Here is a 23391-nt window from a genome sequence, read left to right on the forward strand (position 1 = left end):
GCAAGCAAACAAACAAACAAAAAAACCCCAAGCCAATTCTAAGGACAAATTCTGTTTATTTTCAATAAAGGTTTTACTTTAATTTATTCTTATTTTGTGTATGGAGGTGTTGCCTACATGTGTGACTATGTACATGCCTTCAAGTACCCAAGGAGGCCAGAAAAGGACATTAGAATTACGGACAGTTGTGAGCCACTACAAGGTGCTAGGAACGGGACCTGGGGCCTCTGGAAGAAAAGTCAGTGCTCTTAACTGATGAGACATCTCTAGTCCCCTTAGTGTATAAAATGTTGAAACAGTTGAAAAGAAAAAACAATAACACTATTTTTTAAACACCTGATGTCACTTTCAGCCTAGATTCTTATTTAATGAAGTGCATGTAATGGCACTGTAGTGACAAATGACACAGATGTAAGCGTGGGCTGGGGTGGAGGCTCAGGGTGCAGTGCTTGCTGCACAGGCATCAAGACCTGAGTGTGGATCCATCACCCACATAAAAGCCAGGCATAGCAACGCAGGCCTGTAATGTCCGCGCTGAGAGTGCAGACAGGAGGATCCTGGAGGCTTCTGACCAGCCATGCTAGTCAGCCAGGGAACTCCAGGTTGCTACTGAGAGAAGCTGTCTTTAAAAGGGAAGTGGAGAGCCGGGCAGTGGTGGCGCACGCCTGTAATCCCAGCACTCTGGGAGGCAGAGGCAGGAGGATTTCTGAGTTCGAGGCCAGCCTGGTCTACAGAGTGAGTTCCAGGACAGCCAGGGCTACACAGAGAAACCCTGTCTCAAGGGATGTGGAGAATGAGAAAGACAGCTGGCACCAACCTCTGGCTTCCCCAAGTATGCACCCCTGTACACACATGCATATGCCACACACACAGTGACAGACACATAAACTGTAGTAAAGTTTTGAAGAAGGACCATATAGAAGTAATGGACTTTTCAGATTTTGGTTTGTTTGATTAAATTTTATTTACTTTAATCTTATCTGTAACAATGTTTACCTGAGTGTGTGTCTGTGCACCAGGTTCATAAAGTGCCCTTGGAGGCCAGCAAAAGGCACTGGAGCCTCTGGAACCGGAGTCACAGATGGCTGTGAGCCTCCATGTATCCACACAGAGGAACCTGGGTCCTCCTCAAGAACAGCTCTTAACCACCCCAGCTCCCTAGTGATGGACTTTGGAAACAAATTAAATTTCTATGGCATATAGTAGTTGCTGAGTTAATTTTCCTAACAGTTAAGCTTACTTACCTTGAGCATACAAAGTCAGAACTGCCTGGATGGCTACATACACCCCAGAAAACTGGTAAGTTTCAAACATTACCTGAAAATGGAAAGAGAAGAAAAGGAAGGAGGTGGTTTATAGAGAAAACTCTATACACATTTATATATTTCCTTGCTCGAAATACAGATCAGTTGATTAAGGTGCCACCAAGGGACCCTGAGCATCCACTCTAACTAGTTCTTCTTGCCCTTACAAAGCCTACCTCCAGTTATTAGGGCAGAGTTTTGGATACTCACATGCCTGCATGCAAGCTCATATAAACATCTGAGTTGAGTCTCAGATCATTTGTAAGTGCTACAAAGCAATGACTTCTGAATATGTTATAGTCAGTGGCTAATCAGAATGAAAGAAAGCATCACACAAAATTTAGTAAATTGACACTACAAACAAACATACACAACACACACACTGAAAGAAAGCATCACACAAAATTTAGTAAATTGACACTACAAACACACACAAAACACACACACACACACACACACACACACACACACACACACGTCATTTCTATGCAGATATTAGTAAGGACCGCAAACGTGAACATATCTACAATAAACTCTTCCTGATCACTGCCCTTAAATCCTATTCTGCTATTCTCAGCTTTTTCCTCACTCCTTCTAATTGCTCAAACCAAAACTTTCCCAAGCGCTCCCTCTCTATTACCTGCATTCAAATCATAAGAAAACCCTTTAGGCCTACCTCCTTCAAAGTAAGCTAACAATCTGGTACTTCTCACATTTCTTTTCTTTCTTCTTTCTTTCTTTCTTTCTTTTTTTTTGGTTTTTGGTTTTTTGAGACAGACTTTCTCTGTGTAGCCCTGGCTGTCCTGGAACTTCCTCTGTAGACCAGGCTGGCCTCGAAACTTCTCACATTTCTACTGCTGCTCTTGATCCTACCTACCATGATCTTTCATATAAATACTGTCAAAGTCTCGAAAGTGGTGTCTCTTCTGCTACCTTCCTGTGGCATGCTCACAACCAACTCTAAACCTTTGCTACAGTAGCCCCGACTGCACCAGGCCAGCTCCCTGAAGAGCCCAGCAAGGTACTAATACTACTTACTCTGGCTTACTTCCTCAGCCACCCTCTTCCCATACCCTCCAGCCACAGCAGCCGCTCCCCGCAGCCGCTCGCCCGCTCTCAAGTGCACAGACATCATGCTGGCTGTCCTCTTTGCCTTGGAATGCTCTTTCCCCTGCTACCCAGCAGCTTCCTTAGCCTGTCATTATTAAACGGCACTGTCACACGAAGACTCACCTCCACAACTTCTCACTCCTAACTTCACTATTTTTCCACTAGATCTACTGCTTTCTAATAAACTACTTAACTCAATCACCTAATTTGGGAGATTCTAATTGTGGGTATTCTTATCTACTAGCACATACATACATATTCACTGTCCCTTACTGAAAATGCTGGGGACCAGAGAGATTTCTGATTTTAGATTTTGTAATATTTGCCTATTTACATTTACCAGGTGAGTTTTGAGTTCTTACTCAAATGCTCCAAAATTCCAAGTTTCAAGTGCATCATTAACATGATCAAACCATTTTAGATTTCAGATGAAATCTAAACCTATATAACCCTTAACCTATAACCCTTAACCTATAATAAATACAAAATAATCAGGATCTAGGGCAAAACAATTGCTTTACTTATCCTTTGCAGCAGAAGCAGCAAGAAGAAAACTGATTTAACATTCTATCACAGAGATACACATGGATATCATCCTAGCCAATCAAAAACTTGCCTCTACAATCTTCTCTCTGTTTTTGGTTGGGTTCATGGGCGGCTCTGTAAGTAAAATCTTGCAGTTTCTGGTGTCTATGTTGAGCTTCTCTGGCCCAAACGTGTAGTCCCACAGGTGCTTCATGTCGTCCCAGTTGCGCACGATGCCGTTCTCCATAGGGTAGTTCACCTCCAGCATGGAGCGCAGCTCGCTCGCCTCGTCCCCAACCATGAGGTCCTGCAAGACCACAAGGCAAAGCTTCAAACTGGGCAACGTCGTACATAAAGAAGCTTTAGAAAATGATAGTTCTGCAGTTCAGAAAACTCGGGAATCACTGAATTTTAAATTTTCTTGAACTTGCAGATCAAGGGTTTTTTTATTTCAAAGTTAAAAATCTTTTCTTTCAAGACCAGCTTACGAAGTTAATATTTTATATACTACATGTTTAAATCAATAAAGTGACCTTACCTTTAATACATGTTTCCAAAAGAAGAGCATTAGCATAAATAAAACCCATATTTTCATATTTTGAAGGGTTTGTATGAGGTTTCATCTGTTTCTTTTGCTCAAATGTTCAAAAAATAAGTCCTGTGACATGTGAAATAGCACATCAGGGGGAAACTTGAAAAATGCTCAATGCACACAAGCACATTTCTTTCCTATCAAAATGATTTATTAGAAATATAGATGCAAAAACCTTAATGATTCTTCATTCCTCTATAAAAATGCATCATACACATACATTCACACCCAATTAGCAGACTTCATAAATGTCTATATGTGTATGAATTAAAAAGCTCCTTTAAAGTTATCCCACTGGCAACATTTTTAATCTTCAAGTATAATACTGAAAATCAATGCTATCTTTCATGAAGCACAATACTCATGACCTGTCTCCAATGAGAAAGTATTTAAAGTGACCTACATTTAAATAAAAAAAAAGTCAAACTTTGTACGCATAACAAGGCAAGCAATATTCTAATTTTTAAGTATTTTAGAAATAGACCTATGTTGATGAATCCAATTAGAAATTAGTACCAGAAATAGCTACTATTTGGTGTACAAGTTCAAACTATGGGGGGGGAAAATGACAAAGCCAACATGAGAAGATGGAAACAAAACACCAAAAAATTATGAACATTAGGGGTAGGACATATCTCTAGTGGCAGGAGTGCTTGCTTAGCAGATGTAAGGCCCTGGGTTCAATCTGTAGCACTGGGGAAAAGGAAAACTCAGAACTAGAAATGTACCAGAAAAGTAATTTTAATCTTGAAAAACCAGATGGGAAGTCTATTAACCAGATTTCTGGAAAATACACTAACAGCAAAAGGAAAGCAGAATTCACTACAACTTTCTGTTGCAACTAATTCCTTATAAAGCCAATTCCCCCAAACCAACACTCAAGTTTATTGACTCTTAGCTGCTTAGACTCTTTGAGATGAAAAGGTAAAGCTGGAAAGATCTATTCTGTGAACTCTGTATAAAGGCATGCATGGTGAAGTTTATTAGTATCTGTAACATAAAACACATCAAAATAAATAAAACCAAGGCATTTTGATGGAAGAATAGGTATGTAATTACCCAGAATAATGTTTTGTTTTTGAGACAGGGTCCATATATGTAGCCCTGGCTGTCCTGGAACTCTCCATGTAGACCAGGCTAGCCTCAAACATAGAGATCTGCCTGCTCTGCCTCCCAAGTGTTAGGATTAAAGTAGGATTAAAGGTGTGCCTTTCTAAACCACTATACCTGGCTTAGAATAGTAAATATTAATACTGGAATCTAGGTGACAGGTATATGGAAAGGGCTGTAAAACCTGCTTAACATAACTGTATGTGTTAAACATTTAATAGAAAAATAGGGAAGACATCTATATGCTACTTTGGCTATTAACAAGTATAATTTCAGGGGCCTGGGGAGATGGCTCAGTGGTTAAGAGCACTGACTGCTCTTCTGGAGGTCATGCATTCAAATCCCAGCAGCCACATGGTGGCTCATCTGTAATGAGAAATAAAAAACCTGTGGGCCAGAGCAAGCAGGCCATGGAGCGAGCAGAGGCCAGAGTGAGAGGGGGCTGGAGCAAGAGGGAAAAGGGAAGGGGGAAATCAAAACAAAACAAAACAAAACAAAAAACACAAGTAGAATTTCATACCGATTTTTTTGTTATTTGCTCCTATGATAATATATTTTTCATTGCATTATATAAGACAATGGACTTAGATAAATGATTAGTAATCACCATTATTTCAACCAATTTAAAGTATGATCCAATGTCAATAGAATGCTTAGTTTTTAATTCCTCTTAAGAACAGGGGTTATACCTGACCTTATATCAAATCAAAATTAAAACCTCAAGAATCTTCTTCTAGGACCACACATATGAAGTATCAACAGTAAGGGGCACCTGATGCTGAGTACCCTTAGTTCCCTCGAAACAAAAAGGTCATTTAAAAAAATGGAAGCGTGTAAGTTCAAGAAACTTTATGAAAATCTGTTGCTAAAATTAATTGTAAACCCACAGTTCTCAACCTGTGGGTCGAGACCCCTTTGGGGAATCCACATATCAGACGTTCCACTTATCAGATATTTACAGTATGATTCATATCAGGATCCAAATTACAGTTATGAAGTAGGAAAATAATTTTATGGTAGGGGGTCACTAACAATGTGGAATTGCATTAAAGAGTCATGGTGTCAGTAAGGTTGAGAAGCAGTGTTTTCAACCCTCGGACAGACCGTGTACAGTTGGTACAGTGCTTGCCTAGCATGCATCAAAGCCTTGGGCTCCATCCTCAGGCGTGATGGCACACTGTAATTTTAGTACTTGGGAGGTACAGGCCAGAGGGTCAAAGCAGAAGGCCAGCTCGAGATATATGAATTTTTGTCAAAATCAAAAAACACACACACAAAAGAACAAGCAATAACTAACAGGTATGGTGTGGCAGGCACACAAAGGCCTAGGTAGGAAAATGAAGGAGGCCTGAGAGCCCTACATAGAGAGACCACGGGTCAAAACACTCAACAGCCTGGAGTTGGCACAAGCTTGTAACCCCAGCATTTTTGATGGAGGCAGGAAGATCAGAAGCTCAACACTAACACTATCCTAGGCTCCACAAGAAGACTGATGCCAGCCTAGACTATATAAAACAAAACCAACCAACCAATCGAACAAAACCTAGAACATCTAAACTCTTCCCTGGAACCTTTCAATTTTCAAATGTCCCCCCTCTCCTCAGATCCAAGCAGGACGTGTTCATTCAGAGCACCCTTGAGTCTTTAATTTCCCACCACTGGAGGTTAGGACTAAACATCACTCATTACTTTAAAACTCGGACTGCTTTTAAGCATTTATACAGTTAGATTATATTTGCCAACAATGATTTTGAACAACGCAACTCTGAACTAGAAAACAGAAAAAAAAATTGAGCCTTAAACCACAATTCCATCCCGACAAGAAAACTATGAAGCCAGGGGAAAGCAGGCAGGAGTGTAGGGTATGGAGTGGGGTTGTCTCAAAAGATCTTCTTTCTCTCCACCCAGAAGAGTGAGAGTTTTATTTTTATGCTGAAAGAACAAATATATTTATAATGCCAATTAGACATTCTATTTCTGATAAAAAACTTTTAAATTATGCCTATATTATTCTCTAAAACTACATCCTTTCTGAAAAACTCTTTAGTATCTAAGATAAATGCATGCGCTTTCATTCAGAAAAAATTAAGAATTTTAAAGACTACTACAGAAAAATGTAATAACACATTAATGTCTGGGAAAGGCCCAACAAACCTCTAGTTTGTTTGTTTTAAAAAGGGGAGGGTCTACACAATGGTTTTGTGTATATATGTGTGGTGTGGTGTGTGTGTGTGTGTGTGTCCTTTATTTGTATAAAAGCCTGACAGGTTGTTTTATTTATTCTCAGATAATATCAAAACTATTCATCAGTAAGGATGACATGGAAACACATTTTCTTTTGTTACTTTTTTCATTTATGATTCATTTGTACATTAAATTTTTACTCAGTTTACCAAATACATATATGATATTGTACTGGCTGCAAATATATGCACCCAGTATGATAGGCAATATATAACATCAATCAAGAAACTGAGTCTCCAAATATAACAAATAACCCCCATTTTCTGTGTATATCACATAACTACTTCATTCTATATTATGCACACCACATTCCATTTTAATTATAACATTCATCTACCAAAAAAATAAGGAAAACAATTCAAAACTATGTTAGTAATTAGTTCTTGTTTGGTTCACTGTATGCAATCAGGAAAGTATAAGACTTTATTAGTTGCTACCAAATTGAAGAAATGAAAAGGGTTAGAAATTAAAGTACTAAAACAAAAATAAGGATTTCCCCCCTCCCCATACTAAAGGGACACAAACCAACAACTACTGTCCCACCAAGCAAAGCGGAAAACAAACAGAGCATGTGTGTCACCTCACTTACCATCTTTTTGTTATTCTACTTCAACAGGTCAAGAAAGGTGAAGAAAGAGAAGGTAGAAGCAAGAGTCAGAAAAGGCCTACATAAAATCCTCACTGAAATGTTTAAACACACAAGCAACAGAGACAAATTAGGCTGAGGTCAGATGCAGTACCACTATAACTTATGGTGTTAATCATCAGGGCCAAATGAAAATGGACAGTAATAACTCCTAACTGAAAATTAACTAAATGATTTCAATTTCCATAGTTTTAGTCTATTTTCATATTTTAGCTAACAAGACATACAAATATAAGTCAATTTTCTATGCACAGGAATTCCAAAATGTCAAACTTAGTTCATTATTGAATTTAAGAACGCCAATTAAAGAAAATACATGGTAACAACAAAGGCCTAGGTCTGTAAGAGTTAGTTCAGGAGTGTTTATCTAAACCCTAGCAGTCATATAAAAGGAAAGCAATTTAATTTGAAAGGCTTAAAAGAGCAAAGTGAAAGGAACAAAAGTAATACAACACAGACTGAGGCACTATATCAGCAGTGCTCCTAGGTAGGTCCTGGGAAATGTCTTCCAAGAAAACTGCTGATTTCTATTACTTGGCCTTAAAAAGCAAGAAGGCAGGTGCGAAGAAATGTGTTGTTTCTCTTGTGCTGGGAAATAAATATACATACACATATACCTATATATACATATATATAGGTATATATATATGAAATATATAGTTATAGTTCTCTGAACCTCAAAGATGTTATCATCCATAAAAATGTTTAAAAGTCAGCTACTAAATTACAAAATGAAATGTACTGCTGCCACTCAGTTTCCTTCATCATATTACTAGCTAAGTTTCAAGGTAAAGTTCTTTCAAGACAGAAAGTGACAGGTCTTTAAAACACGCCTTTAATCCTACACTTAGAGGCAGAGGTAGGCTCTCTTCAAGTTCAAGGCCAGCCTAGGCTACATAGTGAGACCTTGTCTCCAAGAAAAGATAAGATAAAATTCAACCAGAATAAAATTTTATGAAAAGAGAAAAAGTAATCCAGCAAAATTTCCCTCAAGGCCTTTTCTTAAATATCTTCTACTGAGCAAACCATTTAGTTTTTGAAACCTACCAAAGGGCAGAATTCACTTTTAGGTTTTTAAAAACACAGAACCTAAGTTTCCATGTTTATTTTAATCCATCATGTAACTCATTCTCTAACTCCCTAGTAGAGACCTGGAACACAGCAAACCTCTATCAGCAATTACCACCATCACCTTTCTCAGCCCCTCAATTGTCCCGAAGATGTACACCCTACTAAGTCTTGCCAAAGACTGTCCCAATAGGACCAACAATGTTAACTACCCACAAAACAAATGAAACAAACCAGAAAATCCCATTTTAAAAAGTCCCTAAACTCTATAAAGTGTTTTGTAACTTGAACCCTGACTACATTCAGAATTTAAAGTCAATTGGTGATCATCTCTCAATTTCTGTATTTCTTAGAAAATAATGTGATTCCTGCTTGAATTCTAATTCTGTGGGAGAAAACTGTGTTGAGTCTGTCATGAAAAGTGCTTTTGCTAACGATAGCTTGCCCTTGTCTTCCATGCAGTGAGGCCTACAGTGAAAGACCAAATAAGGATTGGCTTCCTTCAGCATGTAACGAACAATCAACTGTAATGGTGAGAGAGGCAGGGTCGAGACCGCTGTGCATTCCTGTCTCTATAGAAAGAGGAGGGCCGGCCTGTGACAACATGGACAGAAAGCCTCAAGTCTCAGAGACACTAAGACACTAACAACTGCAAAACAAAACTGCCAGGCTGACTTTTGTTTTTTTTCAAATTAAACTATGCAAGAAGATTTTATGGCACTAATATGTATTAATTTTGTACCTAATTTTAAAAACGTACGTTTTATACTCCATATAATAATGCTATACATAAATGAAAAAGATAAAAATAACCTAAGGAATCTTTTATGCCTTTGTTAAGTTACTATACATTAAAATTATGAGAAGTTCTGATCTTCCTTTGCTTTTCCTGACATTGTACTTTACATTACTTAATTCAAAAATCACTTCAAACATCCTCATGAATATTTAACAATGAATAAAACATTACCTTGATTTCAATGTTTCCCACTTTGGTGGTTGATCTGATAATAGGTCTTCCAACCAAAGCTGGGAAGATGTGTTCTGGAAAGTTAGAGCCTGCATATCCACACTTCACAAACTGGAAGGAAACAGAAGAAGCAGGTTAGTATCCAAACATTTCTACAGTTATTTAAAAACAGTATCAGAAAACATCACTATGCTTTCAAACCATCCAAAGTTCTAGCCTAGCATCATCTATAAGTTCTCCCAAGTACTTTCAGACCTTATGTTAGTTAGGCCTTCTATTGCTGAGATGGAACATCATGACCAAAGCACCTTTGGAGGAAAGGGTTTATTTGGCTTACACTTCTACATCATAGTTCATCACCGAAGGAAGTCAAGACAGAAACTCAAACAGGACTAGATCTGGGAGGCAGGAGCTGATGCAGAGGCCATGGAATGTGCTGCTTACTGGCTTGCTCTTCATGGCTTGCTCAAGATTGCTTTCTTTCTTTCTTTTTTTTTTCCAAGATTGCTTTCTTATAGAACCCAGGACCATCAGCTGAGGATGGCACCACCCACTATGGGCTGGACCAACCACCATCAATCACCAATTAAGAAAATAGCCTACAGGGCTGGTGAGATGGCTCAAATCCCAGCAACCACATGGTGGCTCACAAGCATCCGTAATGAGATCTGACGCCCTCTTCTGGAGTGTCTTCAGACAGCTACAGTGTACTTACTTATAATAAATAAAGGTCCTATTTATAAAAAAAAAGAAAGAAAGAAAGAAAGAAAAGAAAAGAAAAGAGAAAAGAAAAGAAAAGAAAAGAAAAGAAAAGAAAAGAAAAGAAAAGAAAAGAAAAGAAAAAAAAGAAAATACCCTACAGCTTTGCCTAAAACCTCATCTTACAGAGGCATTTTCTCAACTGAGGTTCCCTCCTCTCAAATAAGCCACAATAAGCCCTTCATCTTCTATGCTTGTGTCAAGTTGACAAAAGTAGCCAGCACAGAGTTCAGGTTTAGTTTCAGGGTAACTTCCTGCTGAAGTGTCACCAGAGGGACAGCTGTTAAGAGCCAGGAGCTAAGCTGAGTGGTCCATGCCCTTCCTTCTCTAAGTTACTTCAATGAGGAACTGGTCCAATGACCAGAAAAAGAGCTAGTTCAAGGCCAGCCTGGTCTACAGAGTGAATTCCAGGACAGCCAGGGCTATACAGAAAAACCCTGTCTCGAAAAAACCAAAATCAAAAACAAAAACAAAAAACAAGAAAGAAAATCCTCTCAAAGCCTCAACAACGTTAATAAGGTCTCTGTCCATTGTATGATAAATTATGATTTTTGTGTTTAATGAGAATGCCTACATAAAAGGAGCATATTAAATAACTGATTGGTAGTATTAAAAACAATTGTTAATTTACAAGCATGAGATTATGAGTTCAATCTTAAAGACTCACACTGGAAGTAGAGAATCAACTTCCACAAAATTGTCCTTTGTCCTCTACATATATACTGTGGCATGTGCATGCCTACCTATTCACAAATAGTAGAGTAAAAAATATTTAAATCACATCTGAAAATACCTTTCACTTTACCAATATTCCGTAAACACTAGAAAATAACTATTTATATGACATTTACATTGTATTAGGATTGCACATGATGGTGCACTCCCATAATCCTAGCACTTTGGAGGTGGTTGATAGATAGTTCAAGGCCAGCCTTAGCCGCCCAAACTTAACGTATGGGAGTTTGAGGTTCAGCCTGGACTAAATAACTACAACAGTATTGAGTTAGGTATAGACTAAAGTAATATACAGACATGTCACCTTATGAACAGCTATAAGCATACATGTGTGTGCACACAGGGGAATGGAATGAATCAATTCCCTACAGAAAACTTCTATTGAGCTGTGGCGCCAGGGACTATACACTTGGGAGAACTAAAGCGAAGAACAGTACTGGAGATTTTATATATATACATATACACACACTGGGAATAATGTAAAGGGACAGAAAGCCAAGTTGGTGACATACACTTTAACCTGGAAAGCTGAGGGAAGAGGATTGTTTACAAGTCCAAGGGCAATCTGCACTATATCTGAGACTCTTGACTCAAGCAAACCCAAGAAACTCTAACCAGAAACAGAAAATATTATAGTGGTGTTTATTCAATGTATATTCATGTAAGTATGCTGTATTTTAACAACGGTCCTTCCATACGTTCCCTGTTCCTTCCTCCGACTAGTGCCTTCTGTTGGCTCAGTTTCACTTTTTTCATGACATGTAAAAAAGTGATTTTGTATATTTATAAAAAACTTCTGATCTACAAATGAAAGCATGACATTTGTCTTCTGTCTGACCTTTTTACTTAATATGATCTCTAGCTGCATCTATCTTCCTGAAAATGACATTTCATTTTTTTTATGGCTGAAATTCTACTAAAACTATACAGAATATTTTGTCAATTCATCTGTTGGTTATTACAAACTGCAGCAGTAATTTGTTACTTATCTGAAGGATGTTGACCTTTTGGGTAAATACTCAGGGCAATATAACTCTGTGTCATTTGATTGTTTACTTCTATTTTTTATCTTTTGAAAACAAGTCTGTGCAAGTGCCTATGTGCATACATGCAGACATTACAGGTAACTTTCCAGTGTCATCCTCAGACTGCCTTTCAGATAGGGTCATTGGCTGTGGCTTACCAACTAGACTGGACTGGACTGGCTGGCCAGGGGCTGCCCTGTCTCTATCTCTGCAGTACTGAGATTACAATCACAGTCATCAATTTTATATAGGTTCTAGGGAAGAAGCTCACGGTTCTACGAAATGTGCTTTACCAATAAATGTATCTCTTCAGCTATTGCATATGTGCAGTCTTCTGAGGAGTCTTATCAACTTCCACGGTGACTCAACCGGTTTATAGTCGCACCAGTAGAATATAAGGGTTATCTTCCTCAAATGTGGATATTAATTATTAATGTCCTGATTGGTAAAATGCTCAGAGGGTGAGGGTACTTGCTAATAACCTGCCTGAGTTCTTTTAATTTTTGGGACCCACAAGGTAGAAGGAGAGAACTAAGTCTTGCATGTTGTCCTCTGACCTCCACAAACCTATATAATGTGAGCTTATATCAAATCCTGCCAAAATACAAACATCTTCACTGTCTCTTCAGCAGCTCTTGTAGAAATCATGATGAATCACTTTTAATTATAAATAGCCTCCCTAGAACATTCTGCTATCCAGAATTCCATCGTTTTAAACAGAACTTCAAAAATGTTAAAATTGTATTAAAAAGTAATTATGAAAACGTCGGCCGGGCGGTGGTGGCGCATGCCTGTAATCCCAGCACTCTGGGAGGCAGAGGTAGGCATATTTCTGAGTTCGAGGCCGGACTGGTCTACAGCATGAGTTCCAGGACAGCCAGGGCTATACAGAGAAACCCTGTCTCAAAAAACAAAACAAAACAAAACAAAACAACCCCCCCCCCCAAAAAAGAAAAATGTCTGAAACTCAAACTCACAAAGCTTAATCCTAGTTAGTTCACTGTCTAGCTACCAAAGTTGGGGCATATTTAGATATAGCTACATATTTCTAAAAGCATATAAGTTGGTATGATGAAACATGTTTATAATCCCAGCACTTAAAAGGACCAGCCTGAGCTACACACGCGTGCCATGCCAACCAAAACTTCATGCACAGTGAGACTTTTGTCTTAAATCAAAGTGCATTATAATCTTTCTTGTGTTACCTCTGAAGGTACAAGTCAGTCTAAGGGCATATGAATGTAATCAGATACCCTACTTGTTCAGTTGATAATGCTTCAGAAGTGAAATTAAGAGTATAGGCACCATCCCAAAGGAATGTTTAAAGGAATTCAGGAGGGGCTGGAGAGATGGCTCAGAGGTTAAGAGTACCGACTGCTCTTCTAAAGGTCCTGAGTTCAAATCTCAGCAACCACATGGTGGCTCACAGCCATCTGTAACAAGATCTTACACCCTCTTCTGGAGTGTCTGGAGACAGCTACAGTGTACTCACATATAATAAACAAATAAATCTTTAAAAAAAAAAGATTTAAAAAGACTTGGGAGAACAATTACCACAGAAGAAAGGAATAGCATCTTGCTGGGTGTGGTAGCTCATGGCTAGTTCTCCCACTTTAGAGGAGGCAAAGGCAGAAAGATTGCAGGTTCAAAGCCAACTCAGGCTATCAAAACCCAAAACAAAACTAATATATAAAATTTCTCACCCTTCTCCTAAATCATAACATTTCTGTTTCTCACGTCAAAGCCCAGCTTACTTGATAATCTGAGCTGAAATAATACAAAAATAGAGGAAATATTCTCATCATATCTCTACCATAGACATTTTAGTACAAAATCTGCCGTATCACCAGCCTGCCATAATTTCTATATATACATTCTGAATATATAAAACTAAAATATTATTTAAGTACAGAAATCTTATGATTAACCTTAAAGAAGGCGAGACAAGACTGCAGGCCTTTAAAGCCAGCACTGGGGAGCAAAATCTTAGTTCAGGCCAACATGGGCTAATCAAAACAACAGCAAAAAAACAAAACAAAACAAACATTAGGCAAGTCAAAAGTACCCATTTATCAGGATGAAATGCTCACTTATATAAATAGTCTCAAAGGAAATGAGAAGTGGTTTGGCTCAATGGTACAGTGGTTGCTTACCATGCAGAGCAGTGGGTTGGAATGACAGCACTTCCAGAACCAACCCAAAACCCAGGAAGAGGATGAATGAAAGGCTACTCTACAAGTTTATAACAAACATTTTCTGTGTAACAGATGTAAATGATTAACTTTGTTACATGAGAAATCAGAAGTTTAAGAGTGGGAGAGGGGCTTTGCTAAGAGTAACCCAGTGAGGGGAGGAGCAGCTAAGGTTGATAAGTCTGCCATTTACATATATACACAATAGCAAAGGGTAACTCAGTGTCTTTTGACAACTGTGCAGATGGGTAGTTCCTATCTTAAAATTCTTCTTAGTAGCTGGAGTTAAGGGCACTGGCTGCTTTTCCAGAGGACTAGGGTTCGATGCCAGCACACAGCGTGGCAGCTCACATCTGTCAGTAACTATAGTTCTAGGAGATCTGAGATCAGCCCTCTTCTGGACTCCACCACAAGCATGCAGGAGACACCCAAAAACATAATTTTTAAATATATATATTTTGTATTTAATCTGCATCTTTAGAAACTGTGTGTTTGCAGGCACACACACGCTTAGCTAGCTCCCTGGCACACTGTCCCCTCCACTACAGGGGTCTCTGTAATCAAACTCAGGTGGTCAGGATTGGTGACAAGCACCTTCAGTTGCTCATCAGCTCAAGGGCCCTTAACATTCTTGAGCATATTTTAAGTGGGAAAAAAATATTTTCCATGTCAGAAGACAAAAATTGAGATCACTGAAACCACAGGAATGAACAATTATAAACCGTTATCACTGCTTTACAGAAAACAAGAAAGAGAATTGGGGAGGTTAGACATTTCAAATAAAAGCTACTATAAGTAATACTTAATAAACTACTGTTAAGGCTGGGAAGGTAGCTCAGGCAGCAGAGTATACACCTATCATGTACCAAGCCTTGGGTTTGTTCTCAACACCCATAAACCAAACATAGCTGGCACACAAGAGGTAGAGACTGGAGTTCAAGTCAGAAGTTCAAGGCTGGTGTTTTTCTGCCTCTTCTTCCCTCTCATCCTTCTCAGAGGCCGACTCTACCAATAAAACCTCCCAAGTTTAAAAAAAAAAAAAAATAGTTCAAGGCTATCCTTGGCTATGTGGCAAATTGGAGGCTAGCCCAGACTCCAGACCCTTGTTTCAAAACGCAAGGTCAGAAACACATGTTCACTCTGCCTAAGCAGCAGCTTGGTAGAAGCAGATGCTGTCTTAGAATCCAACACCCAGCATTTCTGTAAGTAATCAGACATTCCACAGTATAAACCATGCTATCTCACATTATTACAAATCTGAATGCATTAGGATTCATTAATATTGAAATAATCCAATTCAACAATGTAAAATTAATAGACAAGCTGGTCCTTCAAAAAAAAACTCAAAAAGAAAATTTAAGAGTCATAACAAAATACAAAAAAAGATACTCTTTTTTAGGCTACTATTGTGGTATCATTTTAGTCACTGAAATTCCTCTGGCATGTCAATCATTTTAAGACTGGTGACTGAGTTCCCTCACTGTATGTAACAGGCTGTGCTCAAGAAACAGATTTTACCATATATAGCTTCTTCCTTGTAGCACTGTGGTTTGAGCAGGCTCTCTACTTCCTACTGAGTCATCAAATGGTAAGAGGTACAAAGTTCCTTACGACAAAAAGGAACAAAAGACCTGTCTATATTCAGTATCAAAGCAACATTTTCCTTAAATAAGACTCAAAAACTTTCATTTTATTTTTCAAATATTTTATTTATTTCAAATATATTCATGTTCAAAATTCATACATGAGAATTTCGCATGTTTTGATCATATTCACCTTCCTGTCCACAACTCTTCCCCAAATCAAACCCCCTTCCCTTCCCACTCAACTCTGTCTTTTTTTTCCATCAAGGCTAGTATGTCCAAAAATTCTTGAGTATGCAGCCTTCCATGGAGTGTGGGAATTTGACTTATCAGGAGCCACATTAGTGGGGGAAATGGTCTGTCTGTATCTCTCCCTCCACTCCCAGCAGCTAAGAATTCCCAGTAGCTCCTTGCCTGGGGTGGAACATCTTGCCTAACTCCACTCCAAGCCGGAACTTGCTCTGGCTTGGGTTTGCACTGTCTTGTACACGTTGTCACACTGTTGAGTTCCTGTGCGTCCAGCTGCACTGTTTCCTTGTAGTAACCCACTGCCTTGGGCTCTAACATTCTTTCTACTACCTCTTATGCAATAATCACTGAACCTCTGGAGACAGAATGCCACTATGTAAAGCAGTCTACCCTTGAGTTTGTGGTGATCCTCGTGCTTTAGTCTCCCACGTGCTGGAAGTAGCATTAAGCAGGATTTTCTTGTCTTTTGAGACAAGGCCTCACACATCTCAGACTGGTCTTCAATTCCTGATGCTTCTGCCTCTCCGCCCCGAGCACTGGAACGACAGGCTTGCTCCACCACACTCATTTTTTTAAATTTATTTTTTAAAGAGTAATTATTTTATGCATGAGTGCTCTATCTGCATGTACAACTTCATGTCGGAAGAGGGCATCACACGGCTGTGAGCCACCATGTAGTTGCTGGAGAAGCGGACAGTCTCTTAACTGCTAGGCTCTCTCTCCAGCACCTCACTGAGATTTTTAAACTCCCATTTGAGCTTACTTGCTTTGTATTCTTTCCCTTAATAATTGGTGGTGCTTGTATTTCAACTTCATAGTGACCGTTTTTATTTGAGGCCAATGGTTCTTCTATTAGACCAATGTCTTCCACATGGTGAAACTCAAGTTGTTTTGTTTTTATTTAAAATACTACTAACTAAACAGACTATAATCCACTACAAATGTGAATTTTAACTGAAATTTTTTTAACATTATAAATGTCTATAGACAATCATTAACTTTATTAAGCATTGTGTCAGCAACATGGCAGTCACCTGGGAAATCTGCATTTTGTTGGTCAATGAAGTAACTGTTAGTGACTTCATATTGAAGTTTGGTAATTCTATATATTAACACCAGGAATCTGAACTCAATTTGAAAGAAATCAAAATTCACAGTTAAGAGGTATCCAGACGTTTTGCCTAAATGCCCACTTTCAGAAGTCCTATTCTAGAAAGCAGGTTTCCTTCTCTGGGCTGAGACAAGAGTCTAGTTGTGGGTAACAGGAAAAGAGAGTAGGGCAAGCATTTAAGTGATCAAAAGAACATTTAAAAACTTAACTTCTTGGACGGGAGAGATGTGGTTAAGAGCATTTGCTTTTGCAAAGGATCTAAGCTCCGGTCCAATACCCACATGGTGCCTCAAAATCATCTCTAAGTCCAGTTCCAGGGGATCAAACTCCCTTGGCCACCAGGCACACATATGGTACACATACATATATGCAGGCAAAACATCTATACATACAAAAAATATAACAAATCTTTACTTTTTTTTCTTTAATTTTTCAGGGCTGGGAATATACCTCAGAAAGAACATTTATTTCCCAAATCCTTGGATTCAATCCTTAGCATCATAAAAAACAAACCAACCTACCTTCTTAAATAGCCCACATTTTAAAATCTAAAGTATACAAAAGATAAATGAAACCACCATTTGATTAAGGATTTAAGATACTTCTGTATCCACCTCTCATGTGCAAAAATTACAGGTATGTACGTTTGATAGAGTAGTGCTGGGGATGGACCCTCTAGTTCCTCAAACATCAGGCAAGCACAGCTACTCTGGGTGTAGCTGGAGGCTACACCTCCAGCCCCCATGAGTATGTGTGACTAGACGGTATGTATGAGGATTCATGTGTGAGAGTGTGGGAGAATGCATGCTCTGGCGCACATCTGGAAATCAGAGGACAGCTTCAAGTGCTGATTCTCATCTTGCACCTTGTCTTTTGCTGTCCACTGCTGCATACAAAAGCTAGTCCAAAAGCTTTCTGGGGTTCTCCTTTCTCTGTCTCCTACCTCGAGGTGGAAGGAGACACTGGTATTACAGTCCCAGTTCCATGTGGGTTCTGGGGATTCAGTCAAGTGCTTATCCACTGAGCCATCTCCCTAACCCCTTTCCTATTATTTTTTTAAAAATAGAATTTTAATGTCTTCTCTAATATTTCATTGTAAAGGCATCATTTTAACCTTAGGTATCTAAGTAAAACTAAGATGACTTCAGGAGAAAAAGTAGTTAAGAAACAAAACATAATCTAAGTAGCTATTAGTCCTCAATTTTTCTTAAGAGACATCATAATATTCCTGTTACGATTTAAGTCAGAGCTATCAATATATATATGAAGATATGACTATTTCATTCACAGCTAAACATATCTACAAAAAAAGTGAATAAAGCTTATATGTAACAACAATAATACCAAATACAAAACTTTATGAATTATCTCCTTTTACTTATGCCACAGTAGCTCATCTTTTTGTCCTAAGAAACAGGATTTAAAAAGAAAAAAGAAAATGGAGCCAGGCGGTGGTGGCGCACGCCTGTAATCCCAGCACTCTGGGAGGCAGAGACAGGCGGATTTCTGAGTTCAAGGCCAGCCTGGTCTACAGAGTGAGGGGTGGGGAAAATCCAAAAAAAAAAAAAAAAAAAAAGAAAGAAAGAATATGGAGTCTCACTATGTAGCCATTGGGAGGCCTGTCTCTGCCTCCCAAGTGTTGGCATAAAGGGAGTATGCCATTTCAGCCCTTTTAAAAACACTTTTAAGACTTATTGCTATTTTAAGTGTTATGTGTGTTTACTTGAATGTTTGTGTATGTACCACATGTATGCCTAATACCCACAGAGGCCAGAAGCGAGCACTGAATAATACCCTGGAACTAGAATTAGATAGGTGCAAGTTGCCACACAGATGTTAGGAATCAAACTGGATTCTCAACAAGAACAAGTGCTCTTATCTGCTAAGACATCTCTCTGGTAGTAAGACAGTATTTTTTTAAAATAAGTATTTTTATAAGAATTTTTGAAAAGTTTAAACATTTATAATTTAGTTTAAATATAGTGTACCAATACATGCTTTAAAAAATCTTTTTCCTGATAATTTAGAACTTTATAAAATTCTACATAGATTTCCTCGTTGTTTATCCTTTATGTCAAAAAATGAGATGCATTTTATGTATCCCTACATGAAGTCTGCAAATATAAGTATCTTTAATAAGCACATAAATGGGGTTGCTTAAAAACTTTTAAGTTACTAAATCTTAAGTCTGTTACCACAGCAATGGCATGGATGTCCCTTTGTATTGTTACCTATTTTATTCTACCCCAGATTTAGCATAAATGAAGCTTGTACAATAATTGTTGGCCGGGCAGTGGTGGCGCATGCCTTTAATCTCAGCACTCGGGAGGCAGAGGCAGGAGGATTTCTGAGTTCGAGGCCAGCCTGGTTCTACTGAGTGAGTTCCAGGACAGCCAGCGCTACACAGAGAAACCCTGTCTCGGAAAAAAACAAAAACAAAACACACACACACACACACAAAATTGTCAAAGTTTGTAATAAATTCAATCAAGGGCACTATAATGGCAGTGAATACCAGCTCCCTTCCCCTTTCAACAATCTGGCTTCAAAGAGGTAATTCAAGTAAAATCTATTTTAATTTGTGTGTCATCTTTGTGGCAGAGCGGAGAGAAAAGTCACAAAATGTTGCAACGCTAAAACAGAAATCACTAAAGAAGTCATTCAAAAGAAACAGTTGCATCTTCAAATCTGGAACTTTGATGCTTCACACTTTTAATTGGGGATAGAAAGAAACCAGTTGCAAATAGTTATCCGAACCAGAGCTTTAGTCTGATTTTGACAATTTTAGCATCTTCAAGACTAACGTCTGTGTCCTGTACTTAGATAGAAACAAATGAGGCAGAGGAGGAACCAGAACTGATCCAACTTCGCACTAGAATTAACTCGCGAGGTCCTAGGTCTCCTAAGTCTTCCCACAGACGGCGGTCGGTAAGAGGCTGCACGCAAAGCAAGAGGTGGAGAAGCAGGAGCTGCCGACCCACCATCCCCCTCTTTCAAAGCCACAGACGACAAGGACAGCCCACGCTCCTGGGGCAGCGAGAGCTCGGGCCGCGGCCCAGGGCTGACAGCACTTCCTCTTTTCTCTGCGGACGGAACCCGTTTCCTGCCTCGCATTCGGCATCTTCTGCTACACAGGAAGAGGAAGGCCGCTAGGTCCTGTATGGACGGACACAGGCGAGGCTCGGAAATGGAGACCTCCTCGCCCCCGACGAACGGGGCCTCTCACCACCTAGACCCGCACCTCGGGACGCAGGCGGACGCTCGGGAGCGCGTGGGGACAGGTTTCGGGTGCACTGCGGGTAGCCTAGCTCCGGGCCACCGGCTCAGGGCCGGCCGGCGCCCCCCGAACGTCCTCCCGCGCCCCCGCGAGCCCGCCCGCGCGCCCGCCCGCCCGCGCCCCCGCAGCCCAGCCTCGCAGCTGAGGGGCCCGCGCGCGCCCCGCACACACACGCGGCCGTCCCGCCGGGTCTTACCCCAGTGCCGTTGTCGCACACCACCACCTTCCTGCCCTGGCTGTCCATGGTTCGCCCTGCTGAGCCGCCGCCCGGCCTGGCCTGCTTCCTCCTCCACACGGCCCCGCCCTCGGCCCGCCGCTCCGCCCAAACCGGAAGGCCCGGCCCGGCAGCCGCTCCAAGAGGGCGGTGCGGAGGAACAAGGAGAGCGGGGACTGGCAGCCGAGAAGGCCAATGAGAGCTGTCCGGCGCGGGCGCGCCCTCCCGCTCGCTCTGCTTCCGGCGCTGCGCAAGGCTGGTGGGCGGCGGCTCTGACCCAGGTGTCTCGGGACCTAGGGCGCGGCCGGCCGGCTGTACGGAGTCAGGCAGGTGAAGGCCGGCGGGTGTTCGGCGGGCCCCACACTGGAGAAGGGTGGGGCAGCCGGCTGGGAAGACTCCTGGAGGTCCCGAGGCATGATGTGTCATTGCTCCTAGGCCTAGGTGGATACACCTACAACAGTTTCAAACCTCCAGTTGCAGCCTTAGGAGCCTGGCGGGGTGCTTTCGTTTCTTCCTGCTTCACCACTTCCCTCTTCGATTTTTCTCAAAAAGGAGCTCGCTATGATGCCAAATGCCGACCTCAAAATTGAGGTTCTCGCCGGGCGTTGGTGGCGCACGCCTGTAATCCCAGCACTTGGGAGGTAGAGGCAGGCGGATTTCTGAGTTCGAGGCCAGCCTGGTCTACAGAGTGAGGTCCAGGACAGCCAGGGCTACACAGAGAAACCCTGTCTCAAAAAACCAAAAAAAAAAAAAAAAAAAAAAAAAAAAAAAAAAAAAATTGAGGTCGTCCGGATCCTCCCTTGGAAACAGGGACTAGTACTACACGCACCTCCTTAAAAAAATAGAACACGTACATACGAACTTAGAGTCTCGGCTTTGAAGTCAAACAACTCCAGACTCGGCGTGATGGCTTTAATCTCAGCATCAGAAGACTATAGCGGTTGAGGCCAGTCTGGTCTACATAGTGAATTCCAGATCAGCCAGAGCTATAAAATGATACCCTGTCAAAAAAGATAAGGCTTTTATTTAGCGGGCGGTGGTGCACTCACTTTCAATCTCAGCACACAAATAGAGGCTGTTGGATTTCTGTGAATTCCAGGCCAGCCTAATCTGTTTAAAGCGCTAGTTCTAGTACAGCTAAGGCTACACAAAGAAACCCTGTCTCTAAAACAACAAACCAAACTCTTTCCTTTAATTTTAGTTTAGATTTGTTTTCTGAGACAGGGTCACATTGTCTATCCTTGTGTTAAAACTGAGAATCTCAAGTTAAAAAGACCAAATCATGATTGTCCAATTAGAGCAATTTGGGGTGCACCAGGACTGGCCAGCCAGCTGTCTCACCGCTGCCGGTCTCTTGAGGTCCATTTTATAGGAGAGATGTGAAAGACGTGTTAGATACAATGAAAGGGAAGGATCTAGGGTAAGGATATATATATATGTCATGTGAATCCCAAGTTTAGCTAGGTTGAAAACTTGTTTTGCAGTTTACATCAGATCTAAGAAACAGAGACTTATTCTTAATTACAGATAGAAACCCTAACTTGTAAAGACCTTAATACAGGAAAAACAACTTATCCTTAACTGTCTTACTGTAAACAGAAATGTTAACTTGCAAGGTATAGGGTCATAGGTTAACTTGCAAGTGTTTTAACCCTTGGCTGAGGGGAGCTGTGTGTAGCTGAGACTTTCCTCTGGCTCTGACCCGGCTTGTTACATCTCTGATGATTTTGCACACATCCAAGCAGATAGCAGTACTCTGTACTAAATGAATTACAAGATGGTAGTGTATCCTATTTAATTAAATTTTAGGCCTAGCACTCCCTTAGACTTCTAGGTAAAATATGAAAGATACCCTACCTACTGGCAACACTTTGCAAATTTCAGTTTTGTTACATATGTTACTATTTAAACTCAAGTACTCACTGCTAATGCTTAGTGTTTCTAAGTTTAATATTTTGTCATTGGGCCAGCAAGATGGCTCAGCCCTTAAAGGTGCCTGCTTGATGACCTGAGGTCAATCCATTGGACTCACATAATATGTAACTAATGTATAATATATATTATATAATGTATAATATATATAGTCTATATACTGTTCTTGAGGCTTACTGATTCAAAAAATGTATACAAGTACACAATGACTTGTATAAGTTTTATTAACTAATGCTACTTCTACAGTGAAAAATATATTACTCATATATTTATAAAAGTAATCATCCAGTGTAACAGATATAGGATAAAGCATGCCTATGGGATATATTTTACAACACAATGTTTATTGCTCTTAGAATTTGACTTTTAGTAGATCACTTTTCTGTGAGTGTCTTGTCCCCTAGTTTGTTTTTAAATTATGTAAATTTGAATCTTTTTTTCATATGATTAAAGAGGGAACAGGTGTGTGTGTGACAACAGTGTCCAATAATAAAATATAAGCTTTAGTCACCAAAGCAAAGGCCATGACCAGAGCAACAACAATGTTCAAATTCAAGAATCCTTCCGATTCCTCAAGTGACAATACAACTGCTTGCAGTTGCAAGTATCTTTAGCCTAAATACAAAATGCTACGGCTCTAACGTGGTGATTAGAATCTGGATATTAAGAATAATTTTGCTTAAATTATTAAGACTAATGTCTTCTCTTGAAAAGAGAAGAAATAAGCCAGGGTTGTGGCTTGGAT

General features: G+C 40.0%; 1 protein-coding gene across 1 annotated transcript in view; it reads right to left on the reverse strand.

The window, feature by feature from the left end:
• The window catches only part of Actr2 (actin related protein 2), a 45989-nt gene extending 24834 nt beyond the window's left edge, over positions 1-21155 (reverse strand). The window contains exons 1-4 of the mRNA XM_052199227.1: positions 20697-21155; positions 9570-9680; positions 3031-3246; positions 1245-1317 (exon numbers count right to left, since the gene is read on the reverse strand). Of these exons, the coding sequence (XP_052055187.1) occupies positions 1245-1317; positions 3031-3246; positions 9570-9680; positions 20697-21140 (844 nt within the window). The 5' untranslated portion in view covers positions 21141-21155. The remainder of the gene's footprint in view (positions 1-1244; positions 1318-3030; positions 3247-9569; positions 9681-20696) is intronic.
• Between the last annotated feature and the right edge of the window lie 2236 nt (positions 21156-23391).

The sequence above is a fragment of the Apodemus sylvaticus genome, chromosome 11, assembly GCF_947179515.1.
Source record: "Apodemus sylvaticus chromosome 11, mApoSyl1.1, whole genome shotgun sequence".
In the NCBI taxonomy this organism is placed as follows: Eukaryota; Metazoa; Chordata; class Mammalia; order Rodentia; family Muridae; genus Apodemus; species Apodemus sylvaticus.